Genomic DNA, 10,369 nt, shown 5'->3' with positions numbered 1-10,369 from the left:
AAGAATAAAACTATTTAATCGCTTAAAATTATTTTAATTGTCATATACGCCGTAAATCATAAACAAAATAAAAACGGAAATCACCGAAAAATGCTAATTAAAAATTAGTTATTTAGATCAGTTGTGTATAGTTATCATTGTTTAGGAAAGTCCAAAAACGTTGTCGAAGACGAAAAAAACAATCAATGCCTAATGATGTATAGTTAATGTAGTATTATTATAACGAGAATTATGCGCTACAACTATGACCTTGGAGATAATATAAATCAAGTATTAAAATTTTAGGTGAGGTTCTATACCCACAACAAAACAACGCCAGACTAGTACCGATGATCGTCATACACGCTTTAGCGTTTTACCGAGCACATCGCCTGAGCAGCTTTACGATAGGTTCAACTGCGGCTGTAACGTGATAAAAATATAATTTACAATATTACACATTATAATATAATACTGACAAAGACGACGTCCAATAATATCGTTATAAATTTAAAATAAACATTATATTAAGTCGTTTACCGAAATAGCGACGCAAAGTGATAGATACACGATTAACTTTGAACGACTTACCTCGGCCGTAAGAAAAATGATCGAATTCAACATTTACAGTGCAGTGTTAATGCCGTTGGCTGGATTAATATTGTATGCGGTATGGTCGCGTCTCCGTATGCCACTGGAATACCGACAGATCTCGTCTCACGTGCCATCAGTTACGAAAACCTTTTGGAGTGAAATGCTATTTTCGTGGAAACTTGCGATGCTAAAACCCATAGGTTAGTATGTTTGTGCACTTGTACCTAAAAATGTATTGATTTTAATTCATTTTTGATTAAATTAATCGGTGACGATAAAAAAATGTATAGGTTAAGATTTTTTTGTTATTGTTCTTAGATTACATATTATATGTAAAGGCCATTAGTTACATTTTTTTTTTTTTTAGAAAAGTGATTATTTTATAAAAGTTTTATTTTTCAGTAAAAATTGAATACCCTAAATAATATTTTAGAAAAAATAGTTATAGTGATCGTTTTTTTTTTTTTTGTGAACAGTATCTATTTTCAATTTTATTTTTCAAAGCAAAATGTTGTTTTTTGAATTTCAAACACTTGACCTAATTATTTTATGATTTTATTTATCGTACATGTGTACCTATAGTGAACCAATATTTTTTGAGCACCCCTATATGAAGCCTCATTTAAGTTATAACAGTACTACTTGGATATTCAGACTATACAAATGCACGCGATCTACAGTTATATTCATATACAGTATGTAAACCGTATATCCAAGCAACATAAAATATAAGAATTATTTAATGAACGTTTCAATTGAATTATATAATTGCAAATTTGTCTACATAAAACTTGCTTATAAATACAATATACATATTGAATACTATGCATCTTGTACATTCCAAATATATTTAAACTTTAAGTTATATTTATTGTTACTAAAAGATAAAATTGTTGATTTACAACTTACTGTGTGATAGTTATTTACTTAACAAGTTTGTTAATTTCGTATTGGCCACAAAACCTCTCAATCTGACAGACATTTAACTATTTAAGAATTAAATTTTTATTCATACATCGAACATATTTTGGAAAATAACTACCACCTACTCAGGAAGAGGCTATAGGAGACACTGATTGATTGATTCATATATATCGTGATAAAATTGATTACAGCATTATTGACTGTATGTTAAAATACAAATTTTAATATTTTTTAAATTTATTTAATTATTTATAGTATTTTTACATGGTGAATTATAAAAACTATGTGGTCTACATAAAAATGTGTAAACCACATACACGCAAGTAAAAACATATTGAGAATTAACATATATGTGAAATGCATCATTATAGCTAATTAACTTACTCTTTGTTTGAAATATAATTTGTGTACATCTATTGAAATTCTCAAAAAAACATTCTACTTTAGAATATGAAATTAAAAGCCATATTCTGTCATTTAAAATAGTAAAAAAAAAAAAAGTCGGCAAGTGGGTACCGCTCTGCTGTACATTAGCGGGTGGGGTGGACCTCGGACTAGGGTAGATTAAATTTGAATGCAATGATAAGTATCATTGTATACGAAAAACGATTCTGAACGGAGATGATTTGTCAGTCTATAATATATTATAATTAAATATTGTCATATATTCTATTTTGAAACAAATATTCCGATTTCATAAAAATTTAAAACTCAAACGCTTAAAACATTTTTCCTATAATGACTCTTAAAATTTTCTCTATAGCTTTTTGAAGCAAAATTTATGGAAAACTTAGTGTGAATTTTTTAACGTTAGATATAAATACAAACAATTTTATGAATTTTGAACTACAAAATAATTTGCAAATATTCATGATTTTAACGAATTTTTGTCAAAATTTGAACTTCAAATGCTAATAAAAAAAAATTGTGCCTATGTATTCTTATAATTTTTTAATCACTATAAGAATAACATATGAGGAACTTTGTATAAAATTAACAAGTATTTTGATAGGGCCTAAAAAATTTTATCGACACTTCAAAAAAAATTTTTCAGAAAAGTTGAAAATTTCAGTTGTCTATAAATAGCTCAAAAAAAGTCAAAATATTTTGAAAATTAAATCATGTAAAGAAAATGCCAATCTAAATAACTGGTAAAATTTTCAAGTATCTACGACTTATACTTTTTGAATAATAACAAATATCAAAAATCGTTTGAGGCTAAACCGTTATTTAACGCGGTTTTGTAAAAATTTAAATTTCAAACACTCATAAAAATTTTTTGTCTGAATCCGGTAGAGTTTTTTTTACAGATATTTGAAGAAAAATTTATGGAGAACCTTGTACCAAATTTTCAAAACTTAGTTATAAAAGAAAAAAATTTTATGATTTTTCAACTTCAAAATTACTTGCAAATATTCGCGTTTTCGACAGATTTCGTAAAAATTTGAACTAAAAACGCTTATAAAAAAAAATTGTGACTAACGATTTTTAATTTTTTTTAGCTACATTAAAAACAACTCATAAGGAACCTTGTATTAAATTTTCAAAACTTTTTGGTCATCCAAAAATTTTTTATTGACACTTTAAAAAAAATTTCTCAAAAAAATCGAAAATTTCAGTGGTCTATAAATAACTCAAAAAAAGTCAAAGTTTTTTGAAAATTCTATGTACAGATACCACTGACATTAACATTTGGTGAAAATTTCAAGTATTTTTAGTAATTAGTTTTTGAATTACAACCATAAAAAAAAATCGATTTGGTCGAAAACTGGTTTTGCCTAAAAATTGCCGTTTTTCCGTCATTTTTTTTTTTTGTTTTTCTCGATTTTTTTGAAAACTGTTGGAAAATGTTAACTTTTTACCTCTATAATGCACCAAGGATATTCAATTTTACACCGGAAACCACCCCCATAGTTTGAAAATGGAGCATTATTTCGACTAGTTATGCTGTACACAGACACAAAAAAAAAAACAAAAAAAAAAACAAAAAAAAAACATACATCATTGTAAAATCAATACATTCTTCACTCCGTTCAGAATCTAAAATCAAATAACGGTTATTTATACCTATAATATAGCACAATCGATAAAATATTATAATTTAAAAACTATAAATCTTTATTATTAGATTTGGATACATTATACAATATTTTATTAGGAATTTATAATTTTTTGGAATAATACACGATTTGAAATTAATAAAATTACGTTTTGCTTATAAATCATTTAGATATATTGCCATTTTTAACGGATTTAATAAGAACAATTGGTCCAGTAGTCCACTTTAACCTTTCAGGCCGATCATACGTTTTGCTAAACGATCCAGATGATTTAAAAGTAAGTACATGTTTGATTTTTATTAAATATAATAGTTTTTATATGATCACCAAAATACAAATTTAAGATTCCTAATAATATAGTGTTTTTGTGAATTTATTAACTATATGCCATTTAAACAGTTATCAATTGGCTACCAACCGTTTTAAAAACTTTTATTTATAAATGGGTTGAAATGCATCGAAATCCATCATAATTATTTACCTAATTGTAGTATTTTATACAACTTCTTAAAAATACAGTTACCAAAGGATAAATTTAATAAGATAAACTGATTTTTAAAATTATATAAAAAATTAAAATAACAAATAACTTAAAAATATTATGTTGAAAATGTTTTAAAATATTTAATTACTATTATCAATATCACAAAATATGTTTGTACTCTGAAATAAATGTACATATTCGTGGACAATTACCTATATCAAATAAATTATTTGTTCGGATTTGATCTAGACTAGTGTATATTAGTAATACAGCGAACATTAAATATACGAGCTTTGCATTACATGTATTTACAACACACGTAAAAAATTAATCATACGAATCTATTACACGTACACATTAAATACACTAACTATACGTGTACGCGTGTATCTAAAAAACACGTCTAAAATCAATACCTCTAATTAGTATTAAATTCTAAGCTGAACAATAAATTGATTAATTTTACTAAAGATGTATGTTATTGATTTATTAATTAATAATAGATGAATAATAATTTTAACTATTAATTATCAATATTAATATATAAAATAGTATAACACCATAATAGTATAATGTATAAATACACGACATTTTATGATATTATATTTTAGACTCTTATCAGAGGGTTTTCGGATTAATTTTACAACGATGTATGTTTTTTGTGTTTGTATACACGATAAGAAGACAAAAAAACCTTTGATTTTCAATTTTGAGGATGGTTTTAGATAGAAAATTGGATCTAGTACCTACCTATGCGCTATAGAATGGTCAGAAATTCTCAGTACTTTTTACGATCAAAAAATTTAAGAATAATAGGAATTTTTATACAAATCCAATATTATTATTAAAATAATTATTTTTAAATATGGTTACCTTAACATTTTTACTGATCCATACTATAAAAGCAAGTCAGAAAAAAAAATTAAAACATATTTTATGTAACTTATTATGTTCCCTTTTCGAAATAAATAAAATAAAGATACACATACTGTTACTTTAGGAACACGTAGATATATTTTGTTTTCACACTACATAGTGTGTTTAGATACATAAATAACATATTTCTGTACAAATTTGAAAATGTCAAAATGTTGGACATTTTCCCTAACAAAAACCTTCAGCAGACTGTCAAGTATAACAGTAAAAAAAATGGTGACGATACGTTGAACGGTGTGAGTTTGTATGAGTAACAAAAAAATCAGGGCTAACTTTTATATTATAGATATACTAGATTATAATATTTGTTTAAAGCGTATAGTTAAGCAATCGCCTACGACTCACCTCAGAATGTATATGTAGAATCGACGATGAATCAATTATTATTGCCGACGTATATGATGTGACAACGGTTCGGTGCTTTACGGGGTTTTAAGTATACATCACTGCGTTCAAACTACGACTGACGTTCTTAATCTTGAGACTCGGGTAGTTGAAATAGGTTAAAACAAATCCAATAATAATAACCAATATAAAAGTATTATATAAGTTAGTAGCGCGCTGATTGGCTGTACGATGCGAAACCCTACAAAATACCACGCCCAATGTTGTTATTTAATAATCATTATTATTTTTATTTATTTAACGACGTTATAATATTATTATATAATATATTTCCCGGATGTAAGAATAATGATATTAATATGAGAAAAAAATTGTTTTTATTATCTATAATATTATATTAATTATGAAATTTTATAAACACCTTATATTGTTTTTATTTTGCTTCGGTATAAGGTATGTAGTCACATAGACTTTATTACATTTTATTATCGAAATAACTATAAGACGACTAGACAAGATTTGAAACAACCCCATAATTTGCAAACAACTATCCACGAGGGCGAAACACGCGGGTAGCAGCTAATATTTTAGTAAATGCAATGTTTTCGGAAAAAATTTAATCAACTTACTGTAATACTAATAATAAAATTAATTCGGTACTTGAATTACATTCAAAAAACATACATTATAAAACCATGATATGCACTTTGTCAGTTAATAATGACTGATGACTTTAATTGCCATATCAAAAAAACATATAATGAAATATACTTACCTAGTGATAAATGCTGACAGACCGTTTGACATGCTCCCACCATCATTGTCATTATATTTGTTACCTTGATCAATCAATCACGCCAACACTATTCTTACTAATCCACAAGCTTTACCGTATAATGAATCTGCATAAAGAAAATTATATTGTTAGATTTTATAAGTTTCACTGGTAAGGTTATGATGACAATAGTCACTATTAGCCGTATAAATCGAGGCATTGTAATTTGATTTAAATAGATTTTTTTTCTACGCACTTATTTTGGTTATTGTTCCAGAACTTCATAGATCGTCTAATATTGCACAAGCCATTACAAAGTTATTTTTTTTTCATCAAATATTACAGTAAATAATAATTGTATACTATATTTGTGCATTTAATATAGATTCTACTGTCCAGTACCCAATACATCAAAAAAGGTCCAGAGTATGACATGTTGAAACCTTGGCTGAACGAAGGTCTTTTGTTGAGTTCGGGTATTTTTGACAGAGTTAAATAAAATTACAATAATAAACATCAAATATACATATTATATGATATTATATACAGGTCAGAAATGGCAAAACCGGCGGAAGCTCCTTACCAATACGTTTCACTTCAAGACATTGGACATGTACAATCCTTCCCTTAACAGACATTCGCGTATTTTAATTGATAAGCTATTGAATGCGTCTGCGAATGGCAATAGAGAAATCTCCATCCCTGAATACATTACTTTGTGTTCTCTGGACATGATTTGTGGTAATATTATTATTACATACATTTCGATTATTAGTGATAAATGTGACCAATGTGATCTATTGATATAATACAGTACACAGTTAGGACTGATAAACTTAAACCCGTATCGGACAACGATTTTTAAAGTGAATGAAGATAAACAATGTATAATATATATACCTAAATATTATTAATCATGTTTTTTTTTATTATTAATAAGACTCCAATACAAGTAGGTATGTCTAATGACATCATATTATTTTTTGTAGAAACTATAATGGGAACTGAGATGAATGCTCAAGAAGGTAAATCGACTCAATATGTTCATTCGATTAAAAGGTATACCTATATTTTAAAATAATAAAGCTATTGTGATCTGATCACCAACTAAACTAGATTAGAAATGTGATTTTACAATAAAAATATTTATAGTTACTCAAGTACATTAACCTATAATTATTTATTTGTCCGTTTGTTTATTTTTAAAGTGCTTGCAAATCAGTGATTGAACGCATTTTCAAATTTTGGCTGTGGAATGATTTAGTATATAAAATGAGCGAAAGTGGTCAAAGTTTTTTTAATTCAATCAAAGTGCTACATGCGTTTACTGATAATGTTCGTATATCCAAAAGCTAATATAATACATTTTATTCATATAACCATTTACTGTTAGCTATGATTATCATATTAACAACAAAAATATCAACGGTAAAAGCTATCAGGACAGCATGGTTATTTTCCTCATCTTAGATCTACGTCCTACGAGTAGATATTGCATAATATAGATAATATTATGTTTTATAAAAATGTATTCTATCAATCATTGAGAACGTATATTATAGCGTATGTATTTTTCTATAGGTAATTAAAAGTAAACGAGCATCGTTGAATAACTCAGGAATTGAAAAAATGCAATCAGACAGTAAATTTGGTACGTAAAAATGAAAAATAATAATTATCTTCCCGACCGTCATAAATAAATTTAAGTATTTCTAAAATAAAATAACATAAGTATATATAAAAATACCATTAGTCTCTATTTAATTTTATACTGATCATTTAGAAAAAACCAAAAAGAAATCGTTCTTGGACTTACTTCTTAACGTCTTGAATGACACGCCAGATCAGATGACCGATAAAGACATTCGTGAGGAAGTAGATACATTTCTTTTTGAAGGCCATGACACAACTTCCATTGCGATGACAATGATTTTGGTTTTGCTAGGCATGCATTCAGATATACAAGTAAGGTTTTTTTTTTCATGTTACATTTTAACAATAATTATTATTTGTTAGGAACAAGCTAGGGATGAGATGCGTAGCATTTTTGAAGACTCTGATAGAGATGCTACGATGGAAGATTTAAATGCCATGAAATATTTAGAAGCCGTAATCAAAGAATCGCTTAGAGTGTATCCAAGTGTGCCAGCTTTTACGAGAGAACTAGAAAAGCCATTACAACTCAGTCAGTATACTTAAAATCCTAACATATATTTATTTTAATACAATTTAATTACTCTTATTTTAATTTAGTGTATATTTTTAAATAATTTTAATTTCTTTATAAATCACATGAATATTATTATTTTTTTCAAAATAAAAAAATGGCATGTATTTTTAATATTGTACAGCGCGGTGATTTTTAGCCAAATCATAATGTTAATGAATAACTAAAAATAGATGTATACTCATAAAATGTTAAATTATTAACTTAAAATCAATCAAATAAACATTTTTAAATCATAACTAAGTTAAAAAAAAATTTATAATTTGTTGAAATACACATTTTATTTTAAAGAACTAAAGTGAATCAATTTTAAGATGCGTATAAAACATTTTGTATAATAGGTATATTGTTTTATTTTTTCCAGAAAACTACATTATTCCTCCATTGACTACAATAACAGTATATCCCTTTATTTTACATCGTAATGAAGACATATATCCAAATCCTGAAGAATTTATTCCCGAAAGATTTTTAGAAGAAAAAAATAAAGCAAATTTTCTATTCGGATATTTACCGTTTAGCGCCGGCGCCAGAAACTGTATTGGTATTGTTGTTTTCATTTTAGTATTATTTTATTAAATTGTTTAATCAACTTTAACTATTATTTTAGGACAAAAGTATGCAATGAATCAAATGAAAATAGTTGTATCGACTATTTTACGTAATGCTAAAATTGAAACCTTAGGATGTAAAGAAGACATTCAAATTAGTAGTCAATTAATCATAAGAATAGAGTCACTTCCAAAGATGAAATTTTATAAACTTTAATAAATTATTTATAGCATAATGAATAGTGTATAGAATCTATACGTCATCATCTATACTATAGATTAATAGATCAATATATTTGTAACCATTTTATTTATTTTATTTAAATACATAATTTGTAAGTTTCCAATTACTTATATCCAAGTATTATATATATGGTATGTTTTTTTTATATAAAATAAACTTAAATTTTAACTAAAAAGTAAGAAGTATTGTCAAATTTTTAACAGTACGAAAATGTCAACAATAGTGTTATTTATAAGTGGCGGGGAGGGGAATTTACATCAATATCTATCTTACATTGACGTCTATTAGTTTAAATTTGCACCATATAAGTGCTTACCTATAATAATTTTTTTTTAACTGGGACAAGTTTAGAAAAAAACTATAATATTAATTTGAAAACTATACTATATGAAATAAATAGTCGATTTTGATAAAAACTATTTTTTTTTATAAACATTTTACCTGAAAATTGTTAACATATCTTAGCACAAAACTGAGGTTGATAATTGATACAAAAATTAGAAATATTTAAATACTTAATCATATTTATTTATTAGCCATATTATAATGATTGAAAAACTTCAAAAATATTACATCAAGATTTGAAACTAAAAGAGATAATTTAGTGTTAGTATTAATGAATAATGGCTATGAGTCTATAAATTTAGAAAGAGAACCTACAAAACAATAAAATACAAAAATATTTATTTAAGATGTACTAATCATTCTTATAAGTCAAAAAGTCAATTGTGGACATTATTTGAATACTATTATTATTAATCAATCGTAAAGAAACTAGCATCTTCATTAAAAAAAAAAATTATATCAGATATTTTTAGTTTACCTAATAAAATTATTCACCAAGAATTACAAACCACCAAGACAGTTGCAATACCTCATTGAAAAATATACCAATTCTTACAAAAAATAGGTTCTGTGAAAACTGTAAAACAATTGTATAAAAATAGTATAAAATTAAAATTAAATTAGGTATGTAGAAAAGTTAGGGTTAGGGATTATTGTTGATGAACCAGTAAACCGGATTCTATGATAAATTTGCATAAAATAAAAAAAATATTATATTATGTGATGTTAGAATTGAATTGAAGTATATTGATACTCCACATAATTATTCCAATTCTACACTTGTGTGTTGCACCAAAATATATAAATAGCCTCGGTAGGATTATATGGTGGAAACGGCGACGATCGAGTACCGATTTATTGTTGTGGAAATCACTACAGTAAATCTGTGATGGCATTAAATTATA

General features: G+C 26.1%; 1 protein-coding gene across 1 annotated transcript; it reads left to right on the top strand.

Moving 5' to 3' along the window:
• Positions 1 to 300: 300 nt before the first annotated feature.
• LOC114121978 (cytochrome P450 4C1) lies at positions 301 to 9,535 on the top strand. The gene is made up of 11 exons (XM_027984510.2): positions 301 to 773; positions 3,728 to 3,834; positions 6,483 to 6,573; positions 6,647 to 6,838; positions 7,087 to 7,156; positions 7,306 to 7,432; positions 7,679 to 7,748; positions 7,881 to 8,062; positions 8,114 to 8,282; positions 8,689 to 8,868; positions 8,935 to 9,535. The coding sequence occupies exons 1-11, from the start codon at positions 587 to 589 to the stop codon at positions 9,090 to 9,092; spliced, it is 1,533 nt and encodes a 510-aa protein (XP_027840311.2). The 5' UTR covers positions 301 to 586; the 3' UTR covers positions 9,093 to 9,535.
• Positions 9,536 to 10,369: the final 834 nt, after the last annotated feature.

The sequence above is a fragment of the Aphis gossypii genome, chromosome 1 (genome assembly GCF_020184175.1).
Source record: "Aphis gossypii isolate Hap1 chromosome 1, ASM2018417v2, whole genome shotgun sequence".
NCBI lineage: Eukaryota > Metazoa > Arthropoda > Insecta > Hemiptera > Aphididae > Aphis > Aphis gossypii.
Note: the sequence above shows the minus strand (reverse complement) of the source record. Positions and strands in the feature narration are given on the sequence as shown.

What these genes read in the sequence shown, in the direction of transcription:
- LOC114121978 (XM_027984510.2), top strand. Translation starts at nt 587, where the DNA reads ATGATCGAATTCAACATTTACAGTGCAGTGTTAATGCCGTTGGCTGGA. An exon ending in TTCTCTGGACATGATTTGTG is followed by an intron (nt 6,839 to 7,086) that starts GTAATATTATTA and finishes TATTTTTTGTAG; the next exon opens with AAACTATAATGGGAACTGAG. An exon ending in CGGCGCCAGAAACTGTATTG is followed by an intron (nt 8,869 to 8,934) that starts GTATTGTTGTTT and finishes CTATTATTTTAG; the next exon opens with GACAAAAGTATGCAATGAAT.